This window comes from Hemiscyllium ocellatum, unplaced genomic scaffold (genome assembly GCF_020745735.1).
Source record: "Hemiscyllium ocellatum isolate sHemOce1 unplaced genomic scaffold, sHemOce1.pat.X.cur. scaffold_962_pat_ctg1, whole genome shotgun sequence".
Lineage (NCBI taxonomy): Eukaryota > Metazoa > Chordata > Chondrichthyes > Orectolobiformes > Hemiscylliidae > Hemiscyllium > Hemiscyllium ocellatum.
In genome coordinates, this window is record NW_026869329.1 from 10,938 (window position 1) to 25,027 (window position 14,090).

Genomic DNA, 14,090 nt, shown 5'->3' on the forward strand with positions numbered 1-14,090 from the left:
GGGCGGAAGGTTAGTCATTTGGAGACAATGCCTGTTTAATCACTGTAAATAAAAGACGCGGTCACTATTGGAAACACGTCTTTGACGTAATGTTTTTGTCGAGATCTTGAGATCTTCTTTGGATTATCCGATTTTTGGATAGTTGGTTTTCGGATAATTAAAGTTCCTTTGTACAAGGATATAGGTGCCTACTGAAAAAAAAACCAGCAATGGATGATAAACGAGGAAAGGGATGACGAACGTATCAGAACAGTGAGAAGGGAGTATGATAAGAAACTTGTGAGGGATAGTAAAATCAACACAATATTTCCAACATTTATATTTGAGAGAAGTGTGGTCACAGACAATAAGAGCTCATTGATAACTGATGAGAATGATTTTAAAAGCAAAGAAATGGTGGACATTTTGACTACAAGATAAATGGAGGGGCATGTGGGCTATGAGTTTGAGGACCTGACTTTCATATAAACATAGGAAATACATCACTATACCCAGGCCAATGTTCTCTCTCTCGCTCTTGTGGCAACCTCACCAGCTGCCAAGCTGGTTGGCCAACTACTTTCCAACCCGTGACTCAGATCCTCCCCGACAGAGAAATATCCGCAGAGTTGAGAATTCTCCCATCTCCTAATAACCTGTCCCCCTCATAAAAATCCCCCTCTTTTTGCCAGACCTGCTGAGTATTTTCAGCATTTTCCGTTTTTAAACTCATGATCGTGGTAAGCTGTTAGATAACTGGATTTAGTCCTGAAAGCTGTTTCTCTTTTGACAGACAAGCTTTCTGCAGACAGAGTGAAAGTGGTGATGGAACACATTTGGAAGCTGCAGGAGTTCTGTAACCACATGGCCAGGCTGGGTATCGATAGGTTCGAGTATGCGTACCTCAAGGCTATCGTTCTTTTCAGTCCTGGTAAGGCTTCTATATTATTAAAATATAACCAAGAGTAATGCAAGAGTGACTTGGTCACTTTAGTTTCTGATTTTGTGGGCCGAACTGTCTCCTCTTCACTATGGCAGCTCAGCTGAGACTATCTGTCAGGTGAACTGACAAGTAATGGAGGCTAGCATCTCCACTGGTCAATGGCTCTGGATAGGATTGCTCTAAGTGCTACCTTATTAACCAGATGGAGCTGTTATGCTGTGGTGCTATCTGATACCTTTGACCTTCACCTAGCTTTATAACAAACATCCAGAGGATGTTGCTCATTTTTTTCTGAGACAAGAACCTACACTGGGTCCCCCATCCAGGAGTGTATAGGTTTGGAGAAGGAGAAAACGGGAGGCTTATTGTAGATACCAAGGCTTCAGAGCACCAGAAGCCCTGGAGGTACATGGAGAGAAGATTACTTGAAAATAAATTAAGGAAGTTAGGTGGGGGGTGGGGCAGGGAGTGGGGATAGGAGGGTAGGCAAGAAAAAACACTCCTGGATAAATTAAAGGAAAATTCCAAGAAATTTTAGAATCATGAATTTGTACAGCTATATAGCATAGAAAGAGACCCTTTCGTCCAACTCCATGCCATCCAAATATCCTAAATTAATCTACCAGCATTTCACCCATATTTCTCCAAACCCTTCCTATTTATGTACACGTCCAGATGCTTTTTTAAATGTTGTAATTGTACCAGCCTCCACCACTTCCTCTGGCAGCTCATTCCATACACACACCACACTCCGTCAGAAAGGTTTCGCCTTTGGTCCCTTTTATATCTTTCCTGTCTCACCTTAAACCTTTGCCGTCTAGTTTTGGACTCCTTTGCCATTAGGAAAAAGACCTTGGCTCTTCCCCCTATCCAAGCACTCATGATTTTATAAGCCTCTGTAAGGTCAGCCTTCAACATCATACGCTTCAGGGAAAATACGTACCAGCCTATTCAGCCTCTCCCTACAGCTCAAACCCTCCAAGGCGAAAGTGGGAACTGCGGATGCTGGAGATCAGTCTAGATTAGAGTGGTGCTGGAAAAGCACAGCAGGTCAGGCAGCATCAGAGGAGAAGGGAAATCGACATTTCGGGCTTTTGATTTTCCTGCTCGGATGTTGCCTGACCTACTGTGCTTTTCCAGCACCACTCTAACTCTCCAACCATAGCACCATCTTTGTAAACCTTTTCTGCATCCTTTCAAATTTAACAACATCATCCTATAGCAGGGAGACTAGAATTGAACACAGTATTCCAAAAGTAGCTTTAGCAGCCATTGACATCCTAACTCCTATATTTAGTGCACTGACCAATAAAGGTAGTGAACCAAATACCTGTGACCCGTGACTCCACCTCCAAGGAATTATGAACCTGCACCCTCAGGTCTCTTTGCTCAGCAGTGCTCCTCAGGACCCGAACATTAGGTGTATAAGTTCTCTCTGGTTTGTCTTACCAAAATACAGCACCTTACATTTATCTAAATTAAACTCTATCTGCCACCCAGCCCATCTGATCAAAATCTGTTGTACTCTAAGATAAACTTCTTCACCGTTCACTACACCACCAATTTTGGCGTCATCTGTAAACTTACTAACCATTCCTCCTATACGCATCTACAAATCATTTATGTAAATAATAACAAGTATGTTAGGGACAAGAGGCTAATATGGGAGAGTAGGGCCCATTAAGGACCTAAGTGGCAAATTGCGTGGAGCTGAGAGATGTAGCTGAGGTTTTAAATGAGTACTTTAGTAAAGAATGATATATTTCTAGAAATCACAGAAGTGGTTTGTGATATGCTTAAACAAATAATAGCTTCTCCCTCTCAATTGTTAACAACTTAAGAGGGTTTAAAATTGGAGAAGTCCTCAGGCTGAGATGAGATGTATCCAGGGCTGATGTGGGAGGCAAGAGAGAAGATTAGATTAGATTAGATTACTTACAGTGTGGAAACAGGCCCAACAAGTCCACACCGACCCGCCGAAGCGCAACCCACCCATACCCCTACATTTACCCCTTACCTAACACTACGGGCAATTTAGCATGGCCAATTCACCTGACCCGCACATCTTTGGACTGTGGGAGGAAACCGGAGCACCCGGAGGAAACCCACGCAGACACGGGGAGAATGTGCAAACTCCACACAGTCAGTCGCCTGAGTCGGGAATTGAACCCGGGTCTCAGGCGCTGTGAGGCAGCAGTGCTAACCACTGTGCCACCGTGCCGCCCTAACAGGATTGCAGGGCCTCTAACATTAATTTTCAAATCTTGACCAGACACAAGACATAGCAGAGACACAAGACATGCCAGAGAACTGGATGGCATCTGGCAGCTAATGTGGTTGTTCAAGATGGTGGTACTAGGGAACTGTAGGTTGAACTAATATCTTATAAGGAACCAGAAAAATCTTCACTTGATGAGGGAAAGATAAGGATTAATTAATCAACAAGGCTTTGTCAGAGGAAGATCAGGTGTGATAATTTCATTGAGATTTTCAAGGAGCGGACTCGATATGTTAATGAGAGCCAGGCAATGGATAGACCTACATGTATTTTGTAAGGTTTTTGACAAGACCTTGCAAGGTAAAAGCATGAGAGGTCCAGGGAAATCTGGCAATTTGGATCTAAAATTCCCTGAATAGCAGGAGACAGAGGATGATGATAAAAGGATGTTTTTGTGACTGCAAGCTGTATCCAGTGGCCCACCAGAGGGGTCAGTATTAAGTTCCCTGCCATTTTCTGTGTACATGAATGATCAAGACCTTACTGTAGGAGGTTTGATCAGGAATTTTTGCATATGACACATTATGGTGTTGTGGTAAATAGTGAGGACAGAAGCCTTAGTTTATGGGCAATACAGATGAGTTGGGTAGATGGGCTGAACAGTGGAAACTGGAATGTAATAGTGAAATGTGTGAGGCGATGAATTTTGGTCGGGGGGGATTAACAAGACATGGGGATACAAGGTTTGTGGAAAGATTTGTAGCTCGGATGCCAGTTGCTGTAATTATGAGTATGTTCGCTAAGCTGGGAAGGTGATTTGCAGATGAGTTACCCTCTGTCAGAGTGGCACCTTCAGTGCTTTGGAACCTCCTGTAAAGCACTGCTGTACTGTGTCTTGTGGAAGTCATTTAGAGCCATAGAGTCATAGAGATGTACGGCATGGAAACAGACCCTTCGGTCCAACCTGTCCACGCTGACCAGGTATCCCAACTCACTCTAGTCCCACCTGCCAGCACCCTGCCCATATCCCTCCAAACCCTTCCTATTCATATGCCTCTTAAATGTTGCAATTGTTCCAGCCTCCACCACTTCCTCTGGCAGATCATTCCATACACGTACCACCCACTGTGTGAAAACCTTGCCCCTTAGGTCCCTTTTATATTGTTCCCCTCTCACCCTAAACCTATGCCCTCTAGTTCTGGACTCCCCCACCCTGGGGAAAGACTTTGCCTACTTAGCCTATCCACGCCCCTCATAATTTTGTAATCCTCTAAGGTCACCCTCAGCCTCCGACGCTCCAGGGAAAACAGCCCCAGCCTGATCAGCCTCTCAATCCTCCAACCCTGGCTTCATCCTTGTAAACCTTTCTGAACCCTTTCAAGTTTCACAATATCTTTCCGATAGGAAGGAGACCAGAATTGCACGCAATATTCCAACAGTGGCCTAACCAATGACCTGTACAGCCGCAACATGACCTCCCAACTCCTGTACTCAATACTCTGACCAATAAAGGAAAGCATACCAAAAGCCTTCTTCACTATCCTATCTACCTGCGACTCCACTTTCAAGGAGCTATGAACCTGCACTCCAAGGTCTGTTTGTTCAGCAACACTCCCTAAGACTGTACCATTAAGTGTATAAGTCCTGCTAAGATTTGCTTTCCCAAAATGCAGCACCTCGCATTTATCTGAATTAAACTCCATCTGCCACTTCTCAGCCCATTGGCCCATCTGGTCCAGATCCTGTTGTAATCTGAGGTAACCCTCTTCGCTGTCCACTACACTTCCAATTTTGGTGTCGTTCACAAACTTACTAGCTGTAACTCTTATGCTCACATCCAAATCATTTACGTAACTGACAAAAAGTAGAATACACAGCACCGATCCTTGTGGCATTCCACTGGTCACAGGCCTCCAGTCTGAAAAACAACCCTCCACCACCACCCTCTGTCTTCTACCTTTGAGCCAGTTCTGTATCCAACTGGCTAGTTCTCCCTGTATTCCATGAGATCTAACCTTGCTAATCAGTCTCCCATGGGGAACCTTGTCGAACACCTTACTGAAGTCCATACAGATCACATCTACTGCTCTGCCCTCATCAATTTTCTTTGTTACTTCTTTAAAAAACTCAATCAAGTTTGTGAGACATGATTTCCCATGCACAAAGCCATGTTGACTATCCCTAATCAGCCCTTGTCTTTCCAAATACATGTACATCCTGTCCCTCAGGATTCCCTCCAACAACTTGCCCACCAACGAGGTCAGGCTGACCGGTCTATAGTTCCCTGGCTTGTCTTTACCGCCCTTCTTAAACAGTGGCACCATGTTTGCCAACCTCCAGTCTTCCGGCACCTCACCTGTGATTATCGATGATACAAATATCTCAGCAAGAGGCCGAGCAATCACTTTTCTCGCTTCCCACAGAGTTCTAGGGTACAGCGGATCAGGGGATTTATCCACCTTTAACCATTTCAAGACATCCAGCACTTCCTCCTCTGTAATCTGGACATTTTGCAAGATGTCACCATCTATTTCCCTACAATCTATATCTTCCATATCCTTTTCCACAGTAAATACTGATGCAAAATATTCATTTAGTATCTCCCCTATTTTCTGTGGCTCTACACAAAGGCCTCCTTGCTGATCTTTGAGGGTCCTATTCTCTCCTTAATTACTCCTTTGTCCTTAATATATTTGTAAAAACCGTTTGGATTTTCCTTAATTCTATTTGCCAAAGCTATCTCATGTCCCTGTTTTGCCCTAATGATTTCCCTCTTAAGTATACTCCTACTTTCTTTATACTCCTCTAAGGATACACTCGATCTATCCTGTCTATACCTGACATATGCTTCCTTCTTTTTCTGAACCAAACCGTCAATTTATTTAGTCATCTAGCATTCCCTATACCTACCAGCCTTCCCTTTCACCCTGACAGGAACATATTTTCTCTGGATTCTTGTTATCTCATTCCTGAAGGCTTCCCATTTTCCAGCCATCCCTTTACCTGCGAACATCTGCCTCCAATCAGCTTTCAAAAGTTCTTGCCTAATACCGTCAAAATTGGCCTTTCTCCAATTTAGAACTTTTAGATCTAGTCTATCCTTTTCCATCACTATTTTAAAACGAATAGAATTATGGTCGCTAGCCCCAAAATGCTCCCCCACTGACACCTCAGTCACCTGCCCTGCGTTATTTCCCAAGAGTAGGTCAAGTTTTGCACCTTTTCTAGTAGGTACATCCACATACTGAATCAGAAAATTGTCTTGTACACACTTAAGAAATTCCTCTCCATCTAAACTTTTAACACCATGGCAGTCCCAGTCGATGTTTGGAAAGTTAAAATCCCCTACCATAACTACCCTATTATTCTTACAGATAGCTGAGATCTCCTTACAAGTTTGTTTCTCAATTTCCCCTGACTATTGGTGGGTCTATAATACAATCCCAATAAGGTGATCATCCCTTTCTTGTTTCTCAGTTCCACTCAAATAACTTCCCTGGATGTATTTCCGGGAATATCCTCCCTCAGCACAGCTGTAATGCTATCCCTTATCAAAAAAATGCCACTCCCTCTCCTCTCTTGCCTCCCTTTCTATCCTTCCTGTAGCATTTGTATCCTGGAACATTAAGCTGCCAGTCCTGCCCATCCCTGAGCATTGTTTCTGTAATTGCTATGATATCCCAGTCCAATGTTCCTAACCATGCCCTGAACTCATCTGCTTTCCCTGTTAGGCCCCTTGTATTTAAATAAATGAAGTTTAATTTATTAATCCTACCTTGTCCCTACCTGCCCTGACTGTTTGACTCACTTCTGTTCTCAGATCGATCTCTTTCCTCACTATCTCCCTGGGCCCACCACCCCCACCTTACTGGTTTAAATCCTCCCGTGCAGTTGTAGCAAATTTCCCTGCCAATATATTAGTCCCCTTCCAATTTAGGTGCAATCCGTCCTTCTTGTTCAGGTCACTTCTACCCCAAAAGAGATTCCAATGATCCAAAAATGTGAATCCTTCTCCCATACATTAGCTCCTCAGCCATGCATTCATCTGCTCTATCCTCCTATTCCTACCCTCACTAGCTCGTAGCATTGGGAGTAATCCAGATATTACTACCCTTGAGGACCTCCTTTTTAAATTTCTGTAATCTCCCTACAGAATCTCATCCTTTTCCCTTCCTATATCGTTGGTTCCAATGTGGACAATGACTTCCTGCTGGCCCCTCTCTCCCGTGAGAACATTCTGCACCCTCTCTGAGACATCATTGATCCTGGCACCAGGAAAACAAGACACCATTCTGCTTTTTCTCAGCTGCCACAGAAACGTCTGTCTGTACCTCAGACTATAGAATCCCCTAACACAATTGATCTCTTGGAAGTCGACGTATTCCCTCGTTGCATTAGAGCCAATCTCAATACCAGAAACTTGGCTGTTCGTGCTACGTTCCCCTGAGAATCCATCACCCCCTACATTTTCCAAAACAGCATACCTGTTTGAAATGGGTATATCCACAAAAGACTCCTGCACTAGCTGCCTACCTCTCTTATCCTTCCTGGAGTTAACCCATCTATGTGACTGTATCTGAGACTTTCCCCCCTTCCTATAACTGCCATCCATCATATACTGTTGCTGTTGCAAATTCCTCATCGCTTCTATCTGTCTCTCCAACCGATCCACTCGATCTGATATGATTCGCATCCAACAGCATTTATGGTAGATATAATCCACAGTAACCCTTAAACTCTCTTTAAACTCCCATACCTGACAAGAAGTACATATCACTGCAAAGGCCATTTTTGCTCCTTCACAATCTACAGACCCAGAAAATAACACCGTCTTATTCCTCCACAAACACTGCTCCAGGTTAAATTAATAGCTATGGCTTATATTTTAAGTCTAATCAAGAGACTTATCTCCAAAAACATATAATCAAGAAAGAACCCACTGTACTCACTAATACAGCATTTCTCTTGGATAGACTTTAAACAACAATTAACTTATTTGATTCTGTGCTGTGAACTTCGCCCAACAGTTCCTCCAAGATTAGTTGTGAATTTCACTGTTTGTTAATTTTCCCAGATGCACTCCGATGTCCAGCGATACACAAATTCAAACAGCAAAGACGGAAACTGTGCAGGTTCTCTCTCTCCTGCACTGTCCTGTGCTTCCTTTGTCTGCTCTTCTCCCTTTTAAAACAGCTGTTGCTTTGACTTTTTTTTCCCAAAGTTCCAAAACAATGCAACAGCATATAAAACAGCAATTGCTGCTCCTGGAATTCGGGAAAATCACCTCCAACACCTAAAATACCTCAAAAGAAGGAGCAGGTCTTACAGCCAGAAATTTTTTCCATCCTCCATCTTGGATTACCCAGAATCCTTAGCTTCATACCTGCTGCTTCCAATTCCGGTTAGTCGTTGTGGTGGCTGGTATATTGGATTTAGACTATGTGTTTGTTAATAGAGTCTGTGGATGAGCGCCTTGCTTCTAGAAATGTCTAGAAGCATGGTGCTCATCATGGAATCCATCAGCAAACACCCCCTCAACGACCAACCGGAATTGGCGACCAGAAGTAGCAGGAACGGAACAAAATAAATTCCAGAAGACACAGTACAGCAGCACCTTACAGGAAGCTCCAAAGCAGTGAAGGTGTCACCTACTTGGGACAAAATGTCTATAAATCTACTTCCCAGTTTGGTGAACATACTCGTAACTATGATATGGAAATACACATTGAATGGTAGAATCCTAGAAAGTACAGTAGATCATTGGGACCTTGGCGTGTATGACCATAGATCCTTGAAGACAACAGGATAGGTAGATAGATAAAGTGGTTAAGAAGGCATAAGGGTTACTTGCATTGAAGACAAGAACAGCGAGGTTGTGATGGAACAGCATAAGATAATATTGAGGCCACAGCTAGAGTACTGTTTGCAGACTGGTCTCCGGACGACAAGAAGGATGTGATTGCGCTGGAGGGATGCAGAGGAGATTCACCAGATGTTGCCTTGGCTGGAATGATTCAGTTATAAAGAGGAATTAGATGTTTTCCTTAGGTAGTATATTACAATTTATAAGAGTCAGAGGTCTACAGCACAGATAAAGGCCCTTTGGCCTATTGAGTCTGCAGCAGGCAAAAACAACCAGCTAACTATTCTAATCTCATCTTCCATCACTTGGCCCATGGCCTTATATGCCTTTGCTTTATAAGTGCATATCTAAATACTTCTTCAATGTTATGAGGGTTTCTGTCTCTACCACCCTCATGTTCAATGAGTTCCAGATTCCCACACCCTCAAGATGAAAATGTTTTTCCTCATATCCCTTCTGAACCTTCCACCTTTACCTTAAATCTTTGGCCCCTGGGCATTGATCCCTCCAACGTTTCTTCCTATTTGCCATATCTATGCCCCTCGTAATTTTATACATCTCAGTCATGTCCCCTCTCAATCTCCACTGCTCTAAGGAAAACAGCCCCAGTTTGTACAATCTCTCTTGATAATGGAAACTCACAAGCCTATGCAAATATACCTTTGGAACAGAGAAAGTTGAGGAGGGGACTCTGATAGAGGTTGTATTCGATTATGAAGGACATGGACAGGGTAGATAGAAAGTTCCAATTAGTCAAAAGTTCAATAGTAATGGGGCATAATTTTAAGGTGAAGGGCAGGAAGTTTAGTGGAGACTTAAAGAAAACTTTTTCTCACAGAGGGTGGTGGGGGTATGTAATGCAGGGAGAGTAGTTGAGGCTGGAAATCTCACAACTTTTAAAAAGTGCTTGGGTGGTCACGTGGAATGTCATAACATTCAAGACAATGGGCTGAGTGCTGGAAGATAGGGCCGGTGTAGATTTTGTGTCGCTTTGGCAGGAGAGACTTGCTGGGCGGAAAGGGCTTTTCTGTAGTCTCTGATTCTAAGTGCACCACCCCACACTTATCAGGAATGAATTCCATTTGCCATCTATATCGTCCTGTAATCTTAAGATATCTTCTCACCATTTATCATCTGTCTGCAATATTTTTACATCTGCAAACATACTGATCAACCTTCCTAGATTCAAGTCATCATTTGTATCTACCACAAACAGCAAGGGCCCCAGTACTGACCGTGCGAACGCATACTTCCATTCAGCAAAACATCCCTCAAGCATCACCGTTTGCTTCCTGCCACTAAGCCAATTGTGGATCCAATTAGCCAAATTTCCTTGGGTTCCATGAGTTCTTAACTTTGCTATTAGTTTCCACTGCAGGACCTTAACAAAGTCTTGCCAAAGTCCAAGTAAGTGTCATCAAACGTATTTCCCTTATCTACATACCTGATCATCCCTTTGAAAGGTTCAATCAAATTGGCCAGGCATGACATCTCTCCAAAAGACCGTGCTGACTGTTCTTGATTAATCCCTTCCTATCCAAATGCAGATTAATTCTGTCCCTCAGAATTGCTTCCAATAATTTCTAATGTGTTAACCAGCCTGCTACGTGGCTTTCTGAAAGTCCAAATATACAAATCTATAACAATAAACCCATCTACTACCTGTATCACTTCTTCAAAGAACATGATTAAATTTGTCAGATGTGGCCTACCCTTGACAAATCCATATTAACTGTCTAGTATTAACTTATTTTTCTCTAATACAGTACATTGACTGTATCCTGTATTATGTCATCTATCAATTTTCCCACTATTGATGTCAAACTGACAACATCCTGGGTTATCTTTTGCCCCTTTCTTAAACAACGGTGTCACATTTGCAATGCTCCACGACCCTGGAACTAATCCTGTGTTCAGAAATTTCTGTCAGTAGCTCTGCGAATTGGTCCTTTATCTCCGTCCACAATTTAGCACGTGTCCCATCTAGACTTGGCAATTTCTTCACCAAAGTTTTTAGCACCTTTATTCATATCATCATACTGCTCATTGGGGAATGAGAAGCAATCTTTTTGAAACAATAAAGATTCTTAGAGGATTTGATAGGGTAGATGTGGAAAAGTTACTTCCCCTTGTGGGAGAGCTTAAGACCAGAGGGCATTAGCTTATTGTAAGGGGGTCACCCGATTGTGACAGAGATTAGGGGCATTTTCTCCACTCAGAAGACAATGAATCTCTGAAATCCTTTGCTGCAGGGGATTGTAGAGTCAGAGTTGTTAAGTATATTCAAAGCTGAGGTAGACAAATTTCAATCAGTGAGGAATCATGAATATTGGGAAAAGGCAAGAAAGTGCACTTGAAGATTTAGATCAGCTATGATCTCGTTGAATGGTAAAACGAATGCAATGAGCTAGATGGCGTACCTGTGCTGCTACCTTATATGGTCTCTGGTCATCTAACAAAGAAGGCTGAATGGAGACTTGATTGAAGTGTGCAGAATTATGAAGGGTAGATAGGAAGAAATGTCTCCCCTTAGTAGAGAGATCAATAACTAGGGGGCATAGATTTCAGCAAAGATTTCAGGAAAGTTTAAAGAGAACTTGAGGAAAAAGTTTCTCACCCAGAGATTAGTGCGTATCTGGAGTAGATAGGTGTTTGATGATTGGTACAGACACAAAGGGCTGAAGGGTTTCTTTCCATGTTGTATCATTTTGTGACTCTGTGACACATTCTTAATACACCTGACATGTCTTAAATAAAAGATTTCTCTCCATCTCCTATCTAGGTTCTTTGTCAATGATATTGGTTTATAATTCGATCATAGAAAGAAAGCTTTATTAGCTCCGTTAAAAGCTCTCATCATGTTTAAAAAAAATGTCAGCAGGTCACCTCTCTTCCAAACAAACAAAACAATTTCTCTTCATAGCTGAAGTTCCTCATCTCTGGTCACAAGCCACTCCTCTCAAACGTTCTTCCATCAACCCTGATGTCTGGAGCCCAGAATTATTTCCATGGCTCCGAGCTGAGGCCTAATTTCAGTTTGAGAGAAACTCTTTTCTATTCTGTTCTTGCACTTACAAACCCCAAACCAACATATCAACTTGCCTTGGTACAGTTGAGAATTAGTGTAATTTTGCATCAATACATCATTTTACATTTTCCCAATATGCAGCCATTTATCTCTTGCTATTGGTGTTCATTTCACATTTTACTCCAGAAATCAAGATTCTTTGTGGAGATGAGAGGATTTTCTTCCATACTTATTAACTGACCCTTTACTGTTCTGCTGCAGATCACCCAGGTCTCAATAGCACCAGCCAAATTGGAAAGTTTCAAGGCAAAGCACAAATGGAGCTGCAGGATTATGTCCAAAAAACATATCCTGAAGATAGCTACAGGTAGGATCTAGCAGCTTCCCTATTCTCACAACAGTCAGCATCAGGTTTGGTCTGAAATGGTGCTTTGAACTGAGAATACCAGGAATTGTAGATTTCATTAGCTCAGCTCTTGACACAGTTTATGAAGTAGATCGTGTAGAAATCGCCTCAAATCAATTACTTCAAGGATCAATGAGAGTGATTTAAAGGAAAGAGCAGTTAGCTGGCAGAGAGCTCTGTATTTAAACAAAGAGATGGGGAAGCAGCTGAAATGGTATTTCCCAATGAGTGTGGTAAAGAAGGCAAATGTGTTGTTGCACTTCATACTGAGACAAATTGAGGACAAGACCAGGTATGTCTCGCTGCGAATATATAGTGAGACAAGCTTTGGTGAGACAAGACCTGCAGTATAGTGTTTAATTTTGGTCTTTTCATCTCAGGAAGGTTGTTGTGATGATGGAGGGATTGCAGTGCAGGTTTACCAGACTGATACCTGGGATGATGTGTGAAGAGACACTGGATCACTTGGGATTATATTCACTGGCGTTTAGAAGAATAAGAAGGGATCTAATGGAAATCTGTAAAACATTAACAAGGCTAAAGAGAATAGATGCAAGAAGGGGAATTCAGAACCAGCGCTCACAGTCTTATATCCTTATCCGGGGGAGGCCATTGAATGTTTGGAAGTTAGATATATTTCTTAGGGCTAAAGGGTTCAATGGGGTGAAAGTGGGAACAAGTTACAGAGCTGAATGATCAGCAATTATTATACTGAATGATGGAGAAGGCTCAAAGGGCTGAATGGCCTAAAATTGCTTTTATTTTCTATGCCATTATTAAGTCAAATATTAAACAATAACAAGAGACACCTGTGGTGAGGCTGAAAACGTAAGGTAACATTGTAAATAAGGAGAGCATTGATTCAGAGTTGTTGGGATACAGTGAGTGGTAGAGTCAGCACAGCTGTCTGTAAATATAAAATGTGAGGATTGGGGAATCAGTTCATTCATTTTAAAATCATGCAGCCTAAAGCATCAATATGTTGTTAAAATGAGCAGGATAGATAAGTGAAAACAAAAGGTTTTGAATCACTTAACGTTGGTTTCACTTGACAGATTGGCCCGAATTCTTCTCCGCCTGCCGGCTCTTCGATTGATGAATTCCAGCATCACGGAGGAGCTCTTCTTCACAGGACTGATTGGGAATGTTCAGATTGACAGTATCATCCCTTATATTCTGAGAATGGAAACTGCGGAATACAACAGTCAAATCATTGGCACTTAACCCTGTCGAACAGTTTCTTCAGCTCATCATTAAACGTGACAGCTCCATCAATGACTGGCGGGAGAGCAGAGCACAGCTTGGACTGCACTATCAGAAAGCAAATAACATCTTCACTGCATACTCCACTCCTTGTATGCTCCACTCCCTGTATACTCCACTAATTGCAGTCTCAGCTCACTGCACACTGTGCTCTTTACACATTCCTTATTCTGCACACTCTGCTCACTGCAAACTCCGTTTCCAACACACAGCTCCATACACACTTCATTCACTGTATCTCCACTCCATAGACACCTAAATATCCCGTTCACTACAGATTCCAGTTTCTACACGTTTGGTTTATTGCAGACACTGCTCCCTACACAACCCATTCACAACAGTCTAAACTCTACAAAGCATATTCACTGCAGACACTGATCCCAACACACT

The 14,090-nt window shown here is 42.5% G+C and overlaps 1 protein-coding gene across 1 annotated transcript; it reads left to right on the top strand.

The window, feature by feature from the left end:
* Positions 1–772: 772 nt before the first annotated feature.
* LOC132814913 (nuclear receptor subfamily 2 group C member 2-like) lies at positions 773–13,777 on the top strand (the record flags this gene model as incomplete). The annotated part of the gene is made up of 3 exons (XM_060823610.1): positions 773–910; positions 12,293–12,398; positions 13,493–13,777. Coding segments are annotated over 3 exons (413 nt in total), but the record flags the coding sequence as incomplete, so codon positions are not given.
* Between the last annotated feature and the right edge of the window lie 313 nt (positions 13,778–14,090).